At 40.2% G+C, this 20,152-nt stretch overlaps 1 protein-coding gene across 25 annotated transcripts in view; it reads right to left on the bottom strand.

Annotated features, from left to right (window-relative positions):
* Positions 1-4,036: 4,036 nt before the first annotated feature.
* simj (transcriptional repressor p66-beta simjang) overlaps positions 4,037-20,152 on the bottom strand; it is a 265,771-nt gene continuing 249,655 nt past the window's right edge. For 15 of the 25 annotated variants that reach the window (XM_073982393.1, XM_073982397.1, XM_073982390.1 and 12 more), the window contains 8 exons: positions 19,187-20,102; positions 16,069-16,426; positions 15,360-15,446; positions 15,180-15,281; positions 14,909-15,110; positions 13,883-14,845; positions 4,622-4,723; positions 4,037-4,541 (listed from right to left, as the gene is read on the bottom strand). In XM_073982393.1, the coding sequence (XP_073838494.1) occupies positions 4,357-4,541; positions 4,622-4,723; positions 13,883-14,845; positions 14,909-15,110; positions 15,180-15,281; positions 15,360-15,446; positions 16,069-16,426; positions 19,187-20,064 (2,877 nt within the window). In that variant the 5' untranslated portion in view covers positions 20,065-20,102 and the 3' untranslated portion in view covers positions 4,037-4,356. Of the gene's footprint in view, positions 4,542-4,621; positions 4,724-13,882; positions 14,846-14,908; positions 15,111-15,179; positions 15,282-15,359; positions 15,474-16,068; positions 16,427-19,186; positions 20,103-20,152 lie in introns of all 25 variants that reach the window. The other 10 variants (XM_073982375.1, XM_073982376.1, XM_073982377.1 and 7 more) reach the window with 1 other exon arrangement.

Genomic DNA, 20,152 nt, shown 5'->3' with positions numbered 1-20,152 from the left:
AATTTCGAGGTTTATCCGTTCTAGAAACCAAGTACGACTCCGAAACTAAGTGCGATCTTCAACAAAAAATCCCACAGGCAGCAAAATAACAAAGGAGAGTGATCTGGTAATGAAAACCCATAAACTTAAGGATCGAGCAAACCAAACTAATTTGCAATCTGCTGTCAAATGTGTGCGTTCTTCTGAAGGTGCACATATTTTACCCAAGAAGAAGGCGAAACATCAATGTGCCAAAAAAAGAGAAACCCACAAATCCAACCGAGGGAACTTAGAATTTTTAGGTTACAAAGAATTCCGGGTTTTAAGAATGCCATTGATTCGACCAGAAACCAAATGCGGCCCTTAAAAGTAATAAAGTGGCGATCAAAGGTGACCAAGTGCGATCAAAGGTAACTGTTCTTCTCCCGTTGGCCTGTCCTCTGACCTTTAGGTGGACGATTGTGACAAATCACTGCTTTGCTTTTTCCTCGACGAACGCAATGGGATCTACGCAGAGAAGATCGTAAAGATCTGGCCTGACGTACATGGGTGCAAGGTGTCGAAGTAAATCTAGCCAGGAAGTCTCAGGGCCGGGTTAATTACTGGTCATCGCATGGTGAGATCTATGACAAGTAATGGCTTATTCCTAGTTTAGCTATAACTGTCGGATAAATCTGAAATTTTTACCATAGATAGATCTCGATGCCCCGATTACGAAAATATAAAAATTTTACCGGCGGTCATAACCGGTTATCCGATTATTTGAACATAAAATACGAGTATCAAATGAAAGCTTAAAATAACACCTTTTTAATGATGATTTATTTTCTGTTAAGATGCTAAACACGGTTTGGGAGTTATAGAAAAATGTGTATTTTTACTATATTTTTTTTGCTTAAAATTTCTGCTAGTTATAAATTTTAAGGAAGAGAACTTACAATTTTAAAGAAAGTGTTTTCTGCGTAGCCGAAATTTGCACCTGTCCATAGGAGAAAGTCTTAAATCCAAGGCCGAAGTCCGTCTACTTAATAAAAATTTTAAAGAAACTTTTGTCCGCGTAGCCGAAATTTGCACCTGTCCATTGGATAGTCTTCAATCCCGGGCCGAAGGCCGTCTACTTAAGAAAACTTACGATTTTAAAGAAATTTTTGGCCGCGTGCTCAAAATTTGCTCTAGAATTGTAACCGGTTTATAAACAGCTGGAAATATTACATTTCTAGATAGGTATTTTCCTAAGCTTTCTTTTGATCCGATTTTTTACCCGTAATTTCGATTAAAATAACGGGATAATCGGTTATGACCGTTGGCAAAATTTTATATTTTCGTGATCAGGCACGGTGCTCTTGAATCAAATTTAAATGGAAGGTGCTTACACCTGGGAATTTTTTGCGAATTCTAAAACTACAATATCCATAGATGACAAAAATCAAAAAACAAAAAAAAAAAAAAATCGCCGGAGCGCTTTTTAAATAAATCGCGATTCAAGTTGACATTTTTAGAGGTTGTTTAGGTTTTCACGATTTTGTTGGAAACCGCAAGACCTACCAAAATGAGACTGAAGAAAATGTTGTAGCTATGAAAATTCTCTACAAGATTGACTTTTACGGTATTTTCGTAGGTTTTACCATTTTTGAGATATTGAAGTTCGAATTGGGACAATGCACTGACTGTATCGCCCCCCTTATAAAACAATGCCTTGAAGGGTGCGCCATAACTAATTTTTAATGAAAACCGCTTACACAGGGGATGTTTTTGTGAATTCTGAAACAGCAATCTTCATAGACGAGAAAAATCCAAAAACAAGAAAAAATCGCTGTAGGGATTTTTAAATAAATCGCGGTCAAAATTCACATTTTTAGGTGTTTTTAGGATTTCACGATTTTGCTTGGAAACCGCAAGTCCAATCGAAATGGAGCTAAAGAAAATGTTGAAGCTGTGAAAATTCTCTACAGGATTGACGTTTATGATTTGTTCTTAGGCTGTACAATTTTTGAGATAAAGAAGCTCAGTTTACATTTTTAGGTTTTTTTGTTAGGTTTTCGCGATTTTGCTTGAATACGGCAAGTCTTATCGGCATGGGACCTGAGAAAATCTTATAGCTGTGAAAATTCTCTACAAGACTGGCTTATGTAATTTTTCCTAGCTTGTACCATTTTTTTAGGTATATAAGTTTAAGTTGGGAAATTGCAGTCATGACATTGTTTTATAAGGAGACGATACAGAATTGAATTTGAATTGTCCCAATTTCAACGTCTATATCTCAAAAGTTGTAGAACCTACGAAAATATCATTAAGGTCAATCTTGTAGAGAATTTTGATAGCTACACAATTTTCTTTATTTCCATTTTGATAGGACTTGTGGTTTCCAAGCAAAAATACAAAAACCTAAACAACCCCTAAAAATGTCAACTTGATTCGCGATTTATTTAAAAAGCGCTCCGGCGATTTTTTTGTTTTTTGATTTTTCTCATCTATGAACATTGTAGTTTCAGAATCCGCAAAAACTTCCCAGGTGTAAGCACCTTCCATTTAAATTTGATTCAAGAGCACCGTGCAGGGCATCGAGATCTATCTATGGTAAAAATGTCAAATCGATCGGACGATTATAGTCAAACTAGGAATGTTCCCAAGTAATTAGTAGGACAATACCATTGCATACTGCAGGCCATGTGACGATGTAATAGAGAATCGATCACTTTCTCTGCCGTTGTCCTAGACAGAAGATGAAAAGACACGTGCAGAGTTTGGTGTCCATGAGATTGCACTTCTTTCTTACTCCTCATCCATAGATCCTGTGGTCCTATTACAATATTATAGGAGCCTTAAATTGCTATGATTCATCCTTGACTTAATAAATTCAATAAAACTACTTTTTCTTGCCTACCTCTCTTCTACTCTTTCCCACTTTCCCTGCACCCTCCCTCCCTCTTCCTTTCCTCTCTTATCCATTTGTATCCGGGATGAGTACAATGCACCGTATCCTATAACCTAACCTAGCTGAAAAAGAAACCATAAATTTCGAGAAAAGGTGAACCAAACTGCTTCTTTTATACAAAAATATGATGGTGCTTAAACCGGTCGACCCACCTGTATCTTACTCTTTGCTAGAAGGAAAAAGGAAATTGTGAGTATCGAAAACGTTAAATCCGCAAAAATAAATTGCAGATTACTGGTAAAGTGTGGGAAGTCAGAATTAATCAATTTCTGCCAATTTTTCTCATTTTACACTTATATTCCCAGTCTCTTACAATGCTATCCCTTTGTGATAAAGAGCTACAAGACCTAAAAAGGAGTCGAATGAACTCTCACGTCTCTTAGAAATTTATAATCTATCACCTTTTTTAAACTCATATATATCTTTAATTTTTTTTTAAGATTACATTATTCCACTATGTGCCGAAATATCACCGAGTAGAGACTTGATTGCTATTATATTGCTGCTTATGAAGTTAACACCAGAAATAAAAAATCACCATTGGTTTTACACACAAACTCAATCACACACTCAAATTTTTTGTGTATTCGAAGCTGCTTTAGCGCAAACAGCAAACAACATAAGTGTCACAAGTGGATCTGGAAATTTACAATATCCGAGGAGTTAATAAATACATGTTTGGTTTATTGAGCATTATCAATGGATATTAAAATCCGTTTAGATTTCCACACAAATCTTGTTGTGAACGGATAGAATTACAAACTTTACATTTCCAAATGGAAGTCTATCGTTAAATGAAATCACTTCAATAATTCTCAAGTGGCCTTTACTGAGATGTGGGAAAGAATCCTTAAAGGGTGTTAAATAGTACCACATTAGCAATGGGTGAGCGGTAGTGTAGGGTATTATTTAAGAACAAAGAGGAAGAAAAAAAGAGAATGATTTTTTTACTATACACAATTGAGAATTAGAATTGTTTTGTTTTTTATTATATAATTAATAAAAACGAAAAGTAAATAATGAAATTAAAAACATGCATTTGTATCATGCAAAAACGGTCTTAAAAAATAATCGAGCAGGCTTAGCTGTAAAATTTAGTTATGTAGCTAGAAAATTGTATAATTTTTTTTTTTTCTTTTTACTTTAAAAAATTTATTTTAAAATAAAACTCCATCTTATTTAGTTGTCATCATACTTGTTTACTGTTGTTGTATATAGCTCGAACTGTTTCAGTTTTATGATTTTCAATTATTTTTTGCCAAGCAAAAAAATAGTTGTTTCGTGTAGCATGCATTTTGGGGTGGCGGCGTGTCGCCGCCTTCTGTATCTTTTTCTTAATGTCTCTCTTTAGATGTATGTCGGGTTTGTATTGCTGTGTTTATATGTATATATGTACGTGGTGTGTGTGTGGGTCTGTGAAGTCTTCACGATCATCCATAAACTTATGTTTTCCAATTATTTTGACGACTATTGCTAGGTCCTGGTGCTGGCGGTGGTATCATCTCTAATAGGTATTGACGCTGCAATTCAGCAGCTCGTTGTATATCCGCCAATGAAGGCGTTTGAGCTTTAGATGTTGAAGCAGAGGAGGATGTTGAAGATGAAGACTTGTTTTTATTTGTATAGGCTAGAGGGAGAACACAACAAATGGCCAAAATTAAAAAAAAGAATATAGCAAGCTATAATTTTACAATTTGTTTCACTTACCAGCTACTTGAGCCGCTTGGGCCATAGCCATTTGATAGGAGTATAGTAGAGGTGTAAATTGCATCATATGCTGGGGATTTGTTGCTAAACCTTGACCCAAAGCTACAAGAAATGAGAAAAGAAAATGTTAATTTTATTTTTGGAAGTTGTAATTTGAAGAAAAAAGAATCAGTCAGGCGACAGCTATATACCCCCAATAAAAACCATATCGTTGCAATCAGGACCATAAGGTCTACCATATGTCATTATCGATCTTAAATTTGGTTTTACAAGTGCTCTTCTGCGAAAAATTTGTAACGTTTGTGAGGAGGCACTGGATCGGGTTGATCGATATTATTATATTGTAACACCGGTATCAGGAAACTGATACCGTTGCAATCGGCCAACAAGAACGGCACTTATCTTAATTTTTTAACTTTTGATTTAAGTGTATGTTCCTGTGCCCCGTCCACAAGAAGGGAGATAAGACTGTATGGTCTAACTATAGGGGCATAAGTCTACTCCCTATTGCCTACAAGATCGTGGCAGGGATATTGTGCGCACGACTAAAGCCTATGGTCAACGAGATAATTGGACCATACCAATGCGGCTTTAGACCTGTCAAGTCCACCATTGACCAGATATTTACCCTGCGGCAAATCCTGGAGAAGACCCAAGAGATGCAGATCGACACCTACCACCTTTTTGTCGATTATAAAGCAGCCTTCGACAGCCCGCTGCGTTCAAAGGTATTCCAAGCCATGTCTAAATTTGGTATACCCGCAAAGCTCATCCGTCTTTGCAAAATGACTTTAACTGACACGAGGTCCTCAGTTAAAATAGGAAAGAACCTCTCCGAAGAGTTTGGTACCAAAAGAGGTTTCAGACAAGGAGACAGCCTTTCGTGTGACCTCTTCAACATCCTGCTGGAAAAGGTTATACGAGAGGCAAACGTCAAAAGAAGTGGCACAATCTACACCAATAGTCACATGTTACTTGCTTATGCTGATGATATAGACATCATAGGCCGATCAGTAAAAGAAGTAACTGATACCTTTATGAAGGTCGAAGGATAATCTGCTAAAGTGGGTCTGGCGCTAAACGGTGAAAAGACCAAGGTGATGGTGTCGACGCGCAATGCGTCCATTGAGCTCGGGCCGACTGTGGAAGTTGGTTCCTATAATATTGAGGTAGTAAAAGACTTCGTCTACCTCGGCACCTCCGTAAACACAACAAACGACATCAGTTGTGAAATAAAAAGAAGAATTGTATTGGCCAACAGATGCTACTTTGGTTTAAGTAAGCAGTTTAGAAACAAAGCCACATCTCGTCAAACAAAAATAACGCTCTACAAAACACTGATACTACCCGTGCTGATGTATGGCTCCGAAGCCTGGGTACTTGCGCAAGCAGACATGGCAGTGCTTGGTGTGTTTGAGAGAAAAATTCTTCGAAAGATCTACGGACCAATCTGCGTTGACGGCAAAAATATCGACGTCGCATGAACCACGAGCTGTATCTGCTATACAACATCAATATTGTTAAACGTATCGAGATGCAGCGATTGCGTTGGCTAGGCCATATCATAAGAATGAGCGATGATGAACCCGCTAAAAAGGCGTATGAATACATGCCACATGGCGTGGTGCACGCAGAATTGGGACGCCAAGGAATAGATGGCGCAAACAAGTGGATGATGAGATGAAAAGGACCGGTATTCCAGAAAGCGAAGCAACAAATGGAGAGAATTGGAGATCTTTTCTTAGTTCGGCCTATAGAACAAATGTTCTGTAATGGGCCAGCTAAGTAAGTATGTTCGCTTTCGTGCTTAATATCTAGGTCTAGTATAGTGACTGCTTCCATTGGTTATAAGCAAAATTGGTTATAAATAAAAGGCGGATTTTTACCAATCACAGCTTCAGAGAATTGCCCAATCCTTCTGATGTTCGGGTAGCAGAGAGGAAGTTCCGAGACATCATCACTGCTGCAGCCGCTCGCTTTATCCCTGTTCGTCGAATACCTGAAATAAGACCCAATTTCCCAGCAGAGGCGACGGGATTAGCTAATGAGCGTGATGAGCTTCGTCGTATCAACCCCAATGACCCCAGAGTTAGGGAGCTGACACTGGAAGTTAACAGGCTGGTCGGCGAGCATAAGCCGAACAAATGGTTAAATCATCTGAAGAGCTGCAACATTGGAGCCGGTATAAGCTAATTGTGGGCAACGGCTAAGTCGCTCTCGAACCGTGGAAGAAGACAAGATAGGACATCAGTCACGTTTGGCGACGTTACGTTGACTGACCCGAAGAGGTGCGCAAGTAATTTCAATCGACAGTTTGTCGAGCATCCCGAGAGTGACAGGGCGAAGAGAAGATTATTACGTCGCATCAGATCTCTTCCTGCCGAGGATGAACCACCACAATTTACAATGGATGATGTTGCCAATGCCATCAGGAACGCTAAATCATCCAAAGCGTTGGGCCCTGATGGAATTTCCATGGTAATGTTGAAGCAGCTGGATGAGTCGGGAGTCGAGTATCTCGCCAAAGTCTTCAACTTGTCGCTAGCCACCCTCGTTGTTCCCGAAGTCTGGAAAATGGGCGGGGTGGTCGCACTACGGAAGCCAGGCAAGGATGCCAGCAAAAGTGAATCGTGCAGACCGATTTCGCTTTTGCCGCCCGTAGCAAAGGCACTTGAGGCCTTGCTCCTTCCTCCCCAGTATTAGAAATAGCTATCAAGTTGCCGATCATCAGCATGGATTCCGTAAGCAGCTCAGCACAACAACAGCGCTGCACGCCATTACCACATATATCTGTAAAGGACTCAACCAAAGACGGCCGTGCGATAGAACATTGATGGTGGCGCTTGACTTATCAAAAGCCTTTGATATAGTCAGGCACTCCACGCTGTTTGAGGACATTGAACAGATAACCCTCCGGCCAAGCTTGAAACTTTGGATAGTCGAAAATATGTGTGGACGCCAATCGTACGTGGAATTCAGGAATAAGAAGTCCAAACCCCGTAGAGTGAAACAGGGAGTTCCCCAAGGTGGGGTGATATATCCGGAACTGTTTAACCTCTACCTCTCCTGTATTCCACGCCCTCCAGACGGTATTGAGATCGTGACGTATGCGGATGATTGCACGATCCTGGCGTCGGGTACCTATCCTGATGACATCTGCGAGAGACTGAACAACTATTTAACCGATCTTACCACCTTTTTCCATTCGAGGAATATGCAGATTTCTGCCACAAAATCTACAGCCACTTTGTTCACCACATGGACAGCGCAGTTTGGACGTGAGTTGAATGTCGTGGTCGCCGGAAGCAGAATTCCGGCCACAAACTGCCCTAAAATTTTAGGGGTCACATTCGACACTACATTCACGTCGTGCGCACACGCCACAGCTATCTGAGACAAGTTGAAAAGTAGGAACAAGGTCCTAAGTCCCTGGCCGGCAGCACTTGGGGTGCAGTTAAAGAAACCTTGTTGGCCACGTATAACGCGATAGGTCGGTCTGTGGTAAGCTATGCGGCTCCAGTCTGGTCCCCGAGATTGTGTGATACGAACTGGAAAAAGATTCAAACTTGCCAGAATGCCGCCCTGAGAACAGCGACAGGGTGCCTTCTCAAATCTTCAGTGGACCATCTACACGAGGAGGCAAAAATTCTTCCTGTAAAGCAACACAATGAGATGCTTTCGTTGCAGTACTGCTTGGATGTTATCGTGTGAGCCATCCCAATCACCATCTTGTGGGTAGGCCCGGCCCATACAGGGATATCAGCTTTAGACAGAGAGGTCCAACGATACAGGGGAGAACCACTAGATCAACAAGCATATCAATCAGGATTGAATAGCATTCACACGGACGCAGTTGCCAAGGCCGTAAGTAATTATAGTGTGAATAAAGTACTCGGAGTACATTCTCCGACTATCGCAGCGTCAGCTGCCACGACAAGCCAGAGTAGTTTTGGCTCAACTACGCTCGGGATATTGCAGTCGCCTAAATTCGTATTGGGCGGAAATCGATCGCGCCGTGTAATACATTTGCCCAGTATGCGGCATGGGCCCGCACGACACACAACACCTTGTTAACTGCCCCGCCAAACCTACCCAGCAAAATAAATTGGGAGTAGTGCAATTTGGACTAGTTCTGTCACGGCATGTTTTGATGCAGTTCAAACGGAGTCGTGAAAAAGGCACTCCAGTCCTCACATTTTAACAGCATTTGGATGCAATCCAAAGCATCACATACACTTGTCACTTTTTAACAACATCCGGATGCAGTTCAAACGGAGTGGTGAAAAAGTCACTCCGTTCACTACCAGCCCAATTATGAACGGCATCTCACCGTGAGTTTTCTCTTTCTCGCCTCCTCCCCTATTATAAACATCATATCGCCGTGAGTGCTGTTATGTTCTCACTCTTCCCTTATTATAAACAAGAAGAGGGTAAGCAAAACTCACGTTCGTGAAAAAATTAGCTATTACAAATGTAAAAAAAGTGAGAAAAAGAGGCAAATTTGTGCTGAAATTTCTCACTACCGAAATCAAAGTGAGTTGAACAAAAAAATTTAAGTGAGGTCATTTATTTTAAAAAATACGAATATTTTGTATCTGTAATGATAATTAATTGTATTTTAGGTTGAAAGCAACAAAAAATAATTAGAAATTTTTTATGTTTTGAGGTTATTGTTGACCTTTGGACGCTTTTTTCTTTGGTTTTAATTTTGGCTTGAGGTCAACTTAAGAATTAAAATTTTTTTGTTTTTATTCTTATAAAAAGAAAGAAATATCATTGTTATTATAAATTTCTACCATATTGTTTATAGTTGCATAAAACAAATGTTCTTGTTTTTGAAAGCCAATCCCTGAGGATGACCATCAAAGATGGTTGAAATATTGAAAATGGAATAGATTCTACCTTATTGTGATAAGAGTTTCTTTATATTTTTAATCGCAATATGTTTTCGACAAAAACAAATATTAGTACATTTACCGCTAACATTTTTTCAGAGTTCTTTACGAATTCGGTCTGAATCTCTGAATTCTTTCAGAATTTGGTACAAAATTGGGTCTAACTTCAGTTCCAAGAATGGGATGTAACTATCCACTGAAGTTAAATGACTAGGTTTGGCATCGCACCTTTAAAAGACGAAGAGTGCTATGCATGGTGCTATCAACATTTGCCCTATAAGAATTTAGACGACTGCAATATCCCGAGTATAGTTGAGCAAAAACTACTCTGGTTTGTGGTGGACTTTATTCACACTATATTTGTTTACATTAGAAACTGCGACTATGTGAAAGCTATACAAACCTACTTGAAATGCTTGTTGAGCAAGGGGTTCTCTCCTGTATCGTTGGGCTTTCCTCTCTAGAAAGTGAAGATCATTCTTGATGGACCTAGTGTGTCGGGCCAACCTACTAGATGGTGATTGGGATGGCTCTCACGGTAACGCCCAAGCAAGTACTGTAACTAAAGCGTTCCCCGTTTTCAGGTATGGACAGATCAAAAAGGTGCATACTGTATAAAGCGGTTCACAAATATACAAGGACCCAATCTGGAGCAACCCATGTCTGCGATTGTTGTTCCTAGAGAGAGTAATGTACACGATTTGGAACTTTTGGGGTCGCAGTCTTGGAAAAAATGGGTGCTGGTGCTAAAAAGATGACATGTCCAATCACTTGCCCTCAAGCTTGAATAGAATCAAATATTTTGATGGAATATAAGTCCAGACCGTTGCCCCAAAAAGATCCAAACCATTTTGAGATCTTAATCTCGTCATCGTCGATAACCCAGTGGAATGGTATCTACACCAAGCAATTTCCTGGAATAGTATTTTAAGTACCGGTTGTTATATGCCATGAACAAAAAAAAATTGGGCTTATCTTTCCTTTACCGACCCACCGCAGAAAATTATGAAAAAATTGCCGCAGATAGTGCTTTTTATCCCGATTCCAACCATGTATTGCTTTTGTTGCGGAAATGTATACTTCCCGAGATATGGGCATCCAAAGTTCCACAAAGGCCCCAGTATAAAATGTTGGCAAACCACCGCAGAAAATTATGAAAAAATTACCACAGATAGTGCTTTTTATCCCGATTCCAACCATGTATTGCTTTTGTTGCGGAAATGTATACTTCCCGAGATATAGACATCCAAAGTTCCACAACGGCCCTAGTCTAAAATGTTGGCAAACCACCACAGAAAATTATTAAAAAATTACCACAGATAGTACTTTTTACACCGAATCCAACGAAAATATTTAATTTAAAAGAAAATGTTGTTCCCATTTCCGAGATTTGCACCTGTCCATAGGAGAAAGTCTTAAATCCCGGCCGAAGGCCGGCTCTTTAGAGAAAAATTGGTTAGGGCCTTTGTGGATCTTTTGAGGCCCATATCTCGGGAAGTATAGATTTCCGCAACAAAAGCAATACATCGTTGGAATCGGGATAAAAAGCACTATCTGTGGCAATTGTTTTCATAATTTTCTGCGATGGGTCGGTAAAGGAAAGGAGTTCCAAAAATTGGAATTACAATTGAAAATTATTGAAATTGTATTTAAAATTCATTAAATTGGTTTAAGTGTTGAAGAAAGCATTAGGAATTATACTTAGCATTCATAGAATTGGTTCTTATACTGGAGAAAATATCGGATGTTTCACGAATTGTATTTACAATTCTTGGAATTGGCTCAATGCTGAACCTCATTTGAACCAATCATTGATCTCCTGTGATGTCCTAACATCGCTGGTACAGCTTCCACTCCATTTCCTTGGTATTCCTCAGAACTTGCCATTTCTGTTATCACCCAAAATGCAACATTAAACATTTACTTATTGTAGCCATTTAATGACGTTTTTAAACGACATTTGTTCACTTTTTTACGATTTTCCAATAAATTTCACGAATTCTTCAGTGTAAATAAACAATTTTCACATATCTGTCAAAACAAAAGAACAGCTGTTACAGATGTTGCCATGTTGTTTCAATGTTGTATTTTCTTTTACCAATATTCATGTTCTTTTACAGTGGATTTTTAATAACCGACATTTTTCTTGCTAGAAATGTTTATTAATTTGAAAATTTATTTACTTTTTATGCAAAAAATAAGAATTTAATAATCCCAAAGTTATTTGTGCAAAAAATGACGGTATGGTAACACAAATTATTATTTCAAGGGTTCACAAGTCGCGCCATTATTTTCCATTTTCCGACTTGTCAACCCTTGTTCACTTTTTGTGCTCCTCCCTGCCCAATCGTAATAGCTCGAGCAGGTGAAAGTGAACTGCAACTCACTTGTGAGTAGCTCCCTACGTGAAGATTCATAATCGCTATGTACATTTTATTAGCAGTTGTTAGAGATCCCTACATGTACATAAATCAGTTTGTACATCTCTACAGGCAGCGGAATACATTTCCAAAAAGAGGCAATCGTGTTAACATTTCCAAACATTTGTTAATACAAACTAAATAATATTTAATTTGTGAACATTTTTCCGGTAACTCACGAGAAGAAAATTTACGAATGGAGTACATGTCGATAACTTAACTGGTGATGGGAAGACAACCCATTTAGCAGATGAAACAAAAACAGTTCAGCTTGGATTAAATGGAGAGCGGAGGAAACACGCATGTTTGCGATCGAATTCAATGGAGAATTTTCATAATTTGTGTTAATGTAATAAAGTTCTTAATATTTTTGTTTTAGACAAATAATAAATGCATTTTTTTCTGGGATATTTTGTAATGGCTTGCACAATTTCCGCAGAATGCCTGTATCAAAACACGTGCTTTGGACTTCCTCCTATTCTACCACAAAGGGTTAGTTAAAATGCTATGCCAAAGAGTCAGTCAAAATGCAGTGCCAGAAGGTCAGTTTAAATGCAGTGCCAAAGGGTCAGTTAAAATGCAGTGCAGTCAGTAGTCACGCTATTGCGAAAATCATGAGCGAAAATGCATAATTTGATGCACTTCCAGATCACTTGTACAAATCATTTAACTGCCTCTTTGGAGGCAAACTTTTTGCTGGGTACCCATCTAACTCCAGTGGATCTGTGGCTACATCCCATCGAAGCAGACATTTTTCTGGAACTGGAGATAGACCCAGAGCCAGATTGATCAGAGGAACGAACATATAAACATAATAAAAACACTGTTACAACAACAACAATAACAACAACCTCCCACAAATCTTCACTCGCGAGTAAATCGGAGCTCTGGTATAAACTGCTGCTTTTGCGGTTGCTGTTGTGGGACTGCGGGGCAGTCTCACATATTTTGATGATCAGCAACGTCGTAGTTCCTCACATGGACGAGTCCGGAGCCACCCCTGAGATGCACGACATCTATTGCCGTGAGGTGGATACGGATGTGACAAACCGAGCACATCCATATTGTTCCTGGGGGGGTTTCCTGAGTCCGGGCACGATGAAAATAATCCGGACATGCTGTTCCCACCACAGAAAATCGATATAAATATAAACATATGTACACTGTGTTGGCAGCCCTTGGCCGAAATACGGGTGTGGTTATTGTGTTTAACGTTTATTAATGAAGTGAAAAAATATGTATTCAAAATTACAGACATACGAATACAAATTCCAATGCATACTATATGTGATATTATAATTACAAGTAGAAGTGTAAAAGGTAGTTTTACATTCAAATAACAACAGTGGTGTGGTTCCAGATCAATCCGGTCGAAGAACTCTCCGGTGGTGGGATTGCTTCCTTGAAGTCTATACGCTTGACAGCAAGGACAAACGTTTTATTTTTGTCATGCAATAAGGCAGCCCTGGTTGTGTACTAGCCGCACAAAATAATTTAATTGAATTCCAAACCTCTTTTATTTGTTCGTTTTCTTCGAATAAATCTTTGCATGAATTTACGATAGGGGCCGTAGTGATTGCAACTTAGACATAATAATAATTGTTCCACAACATTCCCAAAGGGACCAAGGAGTCTTCTTTCATATCAATCAATGCACGCCGATTCATATTGGCTCAATGATATGGGACCTACTTTTTATGGCTGAGAAACTTAGGAAATGTTGCCTACATTACTTACTACATTACACTGTGGGGAATAGGATCCACGGTGGTGAGTGGTAAGCTGCGGTGAAGCAGAACATAAAAATTTTCTATAACCCTGGTTTATTGTTACCTTTGATCTACTTAAGACAATCCTGTCCATAAAATAATGACCAATTTAACATTATCGAAATTACCTCATAGTGTGACTTATGCCGTTATTTCTACAAACTACCAACGACTTACCTCTAAATATTTGCTGTTGAAAAGCCTGCATTGCCGCAGCAGCGGCAGGATTTGTATTACCATGACCGGTCAAATTTGCTGCTGCAGCTGCTGCCGCCGCTGCTGGATTGGTTGCTGTTGCTGCCGCCGCTGCACCAAGATTTGCCAAACCACCGAGAGCAGCCAAATTACCCAATTGACCAAGATTACCAAGATTGCCCAAATTGCCAAGACCACCTAGACCTGCTAAATTGTTGAGACCCGGCAAACCAAGTGCCCCCAGTTGGGCAGCCGCAGCTAAGGCAGCTGCTGAGTATTTCTCATATTGTTGCTGCTGCTGTTGTTGTTGCTGCTGTTGCTGTTCAGCTGCAGCACGCTGTTGTTGTTGCTCAGCACGATGATGGTCACGTTCTCGTTCTCGTTCCCGCTCACGCTCTCTTTCACGTTCACGTTCTCTCTCACGCTGCTGTTGCTGCTGCTGTTGTTGTTGATGATGATGGTGATGCATTTGGCTAGGTGTTGGAGTACTAGGACTGGGTTGAGACGAATGTGATATTGATACGCGCGACGATCTTGGTGTTGTTGGTGGTGGCGGAGGCGGTGTTGGTTGATTCGTTGGTGGCGGTGTAGGACGCGGTGTTGGTGTTTGACATTTGGTGGGTATAACCGTTACCGATGGTGGTAAATTGACCAAAGCGGCTGCAGTGGATGCGGCATGGGCAATTTGCGGTTGAGATTGATGGGCGGCCGCCACAGATTGTTGTGATTGACTCTGTGATTGCGTCGCTGACGTTATAGATGCCATAATATGGGCATCCACGGGCGAGGGACTACTTTGGGTGGCTAAACGTTGTTCAATTTCTTGTTCTTGTTGTAGAGCCTTGACAAAGGCTTGTTTCAGTCGGTTGGTGTGTTCAGCTTTCAAAGCTTTCTTAACATTAGATGTGTCACATTGTTCGCATATAACCTTGGGTTCTTTGTTACCTGTTGAAAGGGGGAAATTAGGGATTAAATTCAGATATAGCTTAAAAATGAACACAACCATACCACTTGGTTTATCCCATTTCCATACAGGAGTAAAATCGATTTTGCACTGAGCACAACGTAGTGGTGGTACCACAGCATTTGCCTTTTTATTTGTCGTCAAATAATCGACCACAGTCTCTAGACCTAACAGATAAACAAATTCTGTATTACTGGGATTTGGTATAAAATGCATCTCTGGTGGTGGAGGCTTAGGTGGTGGTATCTGAAATAATATATATGAAAACATATAATGAATAAATTATACATTTAGCAAAATTCTTGTGGTAATTACCTGTAATAAAGTTTTCTCCAATTGTTTGCGTAAAGCCAATTTGGCTGCTGCCTGTCTTTGAGCTGGAGTTTGTACATCTTCGCGGGAATTCAACCGATCATTCTATAAATGTATTTTTATTTATTTAATCATATTTTTTCTAAATTGTGCGATACTTATGCATACAAATGTTCAATTTACCTTAAGTTCATTATGCTGCTGGTTTTGTGTAGACGACAACGGTGGTGCTGGTGTTATAGATACCGAGTTGCTGATCGTATTAGGTACCTTTGAATTATCCGAAATATTAGGCTGCTGCTTATTTTGTTTACATTTTCAATATGTTTAGTTAATTCAATATACAATAATAAACAGGATGGACAACAAGACACAACAAATGAATGAAAAAGGGGTTAGTTATAGTATGAAATTGATTCAAAACTGGTTATATATATATTTTTTAATTAGTAAAGGAATTGATGTGTTAATAGATGTGGTGTGTTGGGTTTTCTCTATGTGAGTTTAAATAATAAAAAAGTAAATAAGGTTGAGAATATCCCAAGTACGGGTTCAAGTTATCCCAAGTCCTGGTGCAACATGTACACTGTTTTTGACATGTCAATGGTTTGGATTTGGAAAGTGATTAGTATGAAAAACAAATTATAAAAATAGTGTTTCTGTTGTAAGTAAGCGATGTGTGTGATGTGTGAGTGGATAAATGTGATTTGAAGGATGCGAACAACATTTCAATATCATTTCACTTTATAAGGTGTCAATAAGTATACACTTTATGTTAAGAACTGTCTTCATTTTTTTGGTTTCTAAAACACAGATTTACTACAGGGCAAGTATGGGCTAGGGAGGAATGAAACACAGCGCTTACTGCAACGATCACATTACAACAACTCACATTGCGTGATTTAAGTCCTGATGGTGGGGCCGATGTTGGCGTTATAGTCACCGATGGTGTTATTGTGAGATTCGGTAAATTTGTACGAGGCGGTAGTACACTGGACGAAGAACGTGATGATGATGTTGCCGCCTGAATGCTAATGGAAGAGGAAGAACCGCCAGCTGTTAGTGTCGCACCGCCAGGCAATGATGAACGTGGTGGTGGCAGTATTGAATTACTATTGCTGATACTATTATTGCTCGCACTATTGCTAATGTGGCTACCGGTGTTGCTGCCACTAATGTTGCTGTTGCTGCTCGTACGATGAGGTGACGATGTTGATGAAGAATTTAAATTCGATCGGCTATTGGTGGCACTGAAAAAAAAAAAAAAAAAATATTTTAATAAATATACTAATAAAGGTGTTGAAGTTTTGGAATATGGAATTTTTAATAGGGTTGTAACCATGAATTGACCGAAGTTGCATAGTCTAAGTTGGGTTTTGGAAAACAACGACATCGAACACTACTGAAGTTAAGGACGCCCGGAAAGGAACGTGTTGAACACTAAGCAAAAAAGAAAGAGAAGACATCAGGGAAAAAATATAAAGAGAAAACAACCTCGCCATGAATGTCAAAAGAAAGGAAGAAGCATAAAGAACGAATAACAGGATTAAAGTACCTAAATGTCCTAAATACTCCTAAGGGAGATGCCATTCTCCTACTGAACGCGTCTTCCCGGGTGGCGGATGGGAAGAGCTCTGACATAGCTTATTCGACATGTCTCTTGAACTCTTGGACCCTCGGTATGCTGAAGTTAGATAAGTAAAATCTGACAGATAGGAATCTCTAAAAGATGTTCGCGCTTTTTTGCTCTGCATACTGCGGATCGGGATAGTTCATCTATAATAAACAACTACGATGGGGAAGGAAAATAAAAGCAACAAAGTTTCGGTGCAGGCCCAAAATAACTCAGTACCGCCATGCGATTAAGCGATTGCGATCCGTCTGTTGCAGGTATGGATGCATTGGCACCTATAGCTGAACTTGCAACATGTGCATTAAACATTATTGATGTAACAGATGACGACCCGGCGATCTCTAAGGACAAGGATAAAGTCAAGATTGTTGTAAAGCCTTCTGCGACTGACAAAAACGAACTTATGGGTGGAGACGACCTACACGGGACTCTCAATCCCACAGCGGCGGGTACTTCGGTACCGTACTGAGCCGGAACCATACAAAACACGTTATACGGCCAACGGCCGAGAAGAAATCCATGGACCAATATGGATGTGCTCTCTTCTCACACTCAAGTTTCGGTAAGATGTAACAGATGTCGCGAGTGGGTGCATCTCACGGGTTGCTCTGGGCTAGTGCATGTGAGGGACAATGTATGCTTTGTGAACACAGCCCCCAGTGAGTCCTCGTCATCAGAATACAAGACTCTCCTGCAGTCCCCATAAACAGAAGAAGCACACACCAGGCGTTGCTGCTGCAATCCATGAAATGCACCCTCTTTGCAATTTAATTGCTATGGACTCCGACGTAAGATGAAAGAGATATAGTGGGTTTTATTGGACGGAAGAATGTCATTGTCGGAACTCTTCAACAACTGCAGTTTACAGCGTTGTGATGGTTACGACCTTCTGAGGAGGATCGTACCAGAAATGGAGATTAGCTTACCAATTGCACCAGTCTGTTGAATACAGACCTATATCGCTTCAGCCGGAGTTTAATGAAACGTACATGGAATGTATGGGTGTAGCAGACAGGTGTGAAACTGCTGAGTTAGAGCTGCTTAACGTGTACATCCCACCCATAAATAGTTGTAATCCAAGTTATAGGCCCAACAATGACCCGCTTTTGGAAGGTTATAACAGCAAGAGTTGTGGCATTCCATAGGTTATAGGGACTTCCAAAGTGGTTGGGCTGAATGAAAAACCATCATCTCCAGTGTAGACGAACAAAGCATCGCAAAAAAAAAAAAACGGTAAAACGTTTTTGGGCTTCAGGCAGTCAACCCTCCGACCGATCTCCTATGCAGCTGTCCTTGACCAGAAGCCAATGAGAAAAAAAAAACTCAATACTTCTTGGGGAAGCGAGCTCCGAAGATCACGGACAAGATCCCAAAAGACCTCATGCGAGGCCGGCCCAATGTTCCCCGCTGCGGACCTTAGACTGACAATCATTGACCCCGATGAGGTTTCGTTGCTAGTCGAAATCGATCTCTGGATGGCAGGCATGCCACTATTTGAGACCAGTGGTGACACGCTGATATGGTGTACACATCTGGCAATGGGAACGCATACCCGATGAATCGTACTTAAGGATCCCATGGTGGAATAAATGTTCAACCTTATTCTGAATGTAAACTCCCCTCGAGTTTTGTCTGCGGTATCAATTTAGAGTGAGAAAACTCAAACAAGTTGACTCTACTATATGGACCTAATTTTTATAGACAAGTCTGAACGGTGTGTCTTAAGACACCACTTGTAGAGAAAGTTTTTTTATGTCTGAAATACTCAGGAAGTGTCGCTTATGCTGATGGTTGAAAAAATGTCATATTCCGAGGCCTGTCTTGTAAGGCGTGTATGCATCACAATGGCATCCGTACACTGTACACGCAGTTCAAAAACAAAACGAACTCTCGCCCGATAAAATTTACTCCATAGACAAATGACACTGCCCATGCTATTATATGTCCCAGAAACAGAGACAGATTCTTGGGAGTGTTTTAGAGAAAAAATCTTTGAAAATATATGGAACAATCTGGATAGACATATTCTTATATCTTATATATATGTGGGCTTAGAGAATGAAAATGGATGAATAGGTTCCATATAAAAGGGTGAATAATTATGAATTCGCTGACAGTACATGAGGGCACAACTGGATATCCGTACTTTGTCCGGGATTTAAGGACTGGCGACAATGTTTGCAGGCCTATATCTTACAAAGTAAACTTATATCTTGGGATGTATGGACCCTCCGTAAGAATGAAATAATGTGGTTGTAACCTCAAAGGGGTACCTGTAGAACGTTGGCCTCTTTTTCTGAATGCTTCTAGAATCACAAACAAACTGGATTTACCCATTTAAAGCAATTCCATAATCTTTTAAAAACATCTCACTTACCTTATGCTAACCGATGATGAGATATTGTTACTGCTGCTATTGGAACGTGAACTTTTACCATGAGCCGGTAATGGTACAGCATTTGTTGGTGTCACACTTAATGCCCCTTTAGATGTTAGAGCGGCCGGTATAGCAGCTAATGGATTAGATGGTGATACACTTGTTGGTGTCACAACAATATTCTCCTTCATAACATGTTGCGATTGTTTCAGTTTCTTCAGCAATACCAACTTGGTTTCCTCATTGCGTAAGTCATCTCGTAATATACGCAAACCATTTTCGCGTTCTTTCAATTCGGCGGGTGTCAGTTCTTTGATGGGCACATATGGAGGCATTTCTTCATCATCCGTCTCGGAATCGATATTGCCATTTTGTTGACGACCACCATTCATGCGGGCTGGCAGCAATACAATATCGGGAGCCTCGGCATATGATTTGGGTTCTGTGCGAGGTCTTAAGACACGTCTCTGTACTTTGTTTTCTTCGGCTGGTTGTTGTTGTTGTGATGGAGCTGTTGTTGTTGTCGTTGCTGATGATGATGTGGTGTTGCTGCTGGTGCTGTTTGTTGTGGTGGATGGATCAACACTTGTTATTGTTGTTGATATGTTATTTGTTGTAGGTGTACTGGAACCACTGCCACCGCTACTTCCTCCTCCGCCAGCACTACTCGTTTGATTTGTGTTATTGGCATTGCTGCCATGTGTGTTGCTACTGGCAGACGGTGAACTGGGCGGAGGTGGCGCTGGTGTTATAGTCAGTCCAGAGTTTTGTGTTAGAGCTCTTAAATCTCTAACCGTTGCCGGTGTAATAGTTAATGCGGGATCTCGCCCAGTGCCCAAACTTAAGTCGACGACATCGTCGACTTCCATTTTGGCCATCTTCGCGCGTCGCGTCGTTTTGGCTTATGTTGAATAATCTGCAAAATAGATGTAGAGAAAAATTGCAGGCATTAGAATGTTGAATTAA

This window comes from Musca autumnalis, unplaced genomic scaffold (assembly GCF_047663935.1).
Source record: "Musca autumnalis isolate F117 unplaced genomic scaffold, ASM4766393v1 scaffold_4, whole genome shotgun sequence".
Classification (NCBI taxonomy): Eukaryota; Metazoa; Arthropoda; class Insecta; order Diptera; family Muscidae; genus Musca; species Musca autumnalis.
This window is presented reverse-complemented; position numbering and strand designations above follow the sequence as displayed.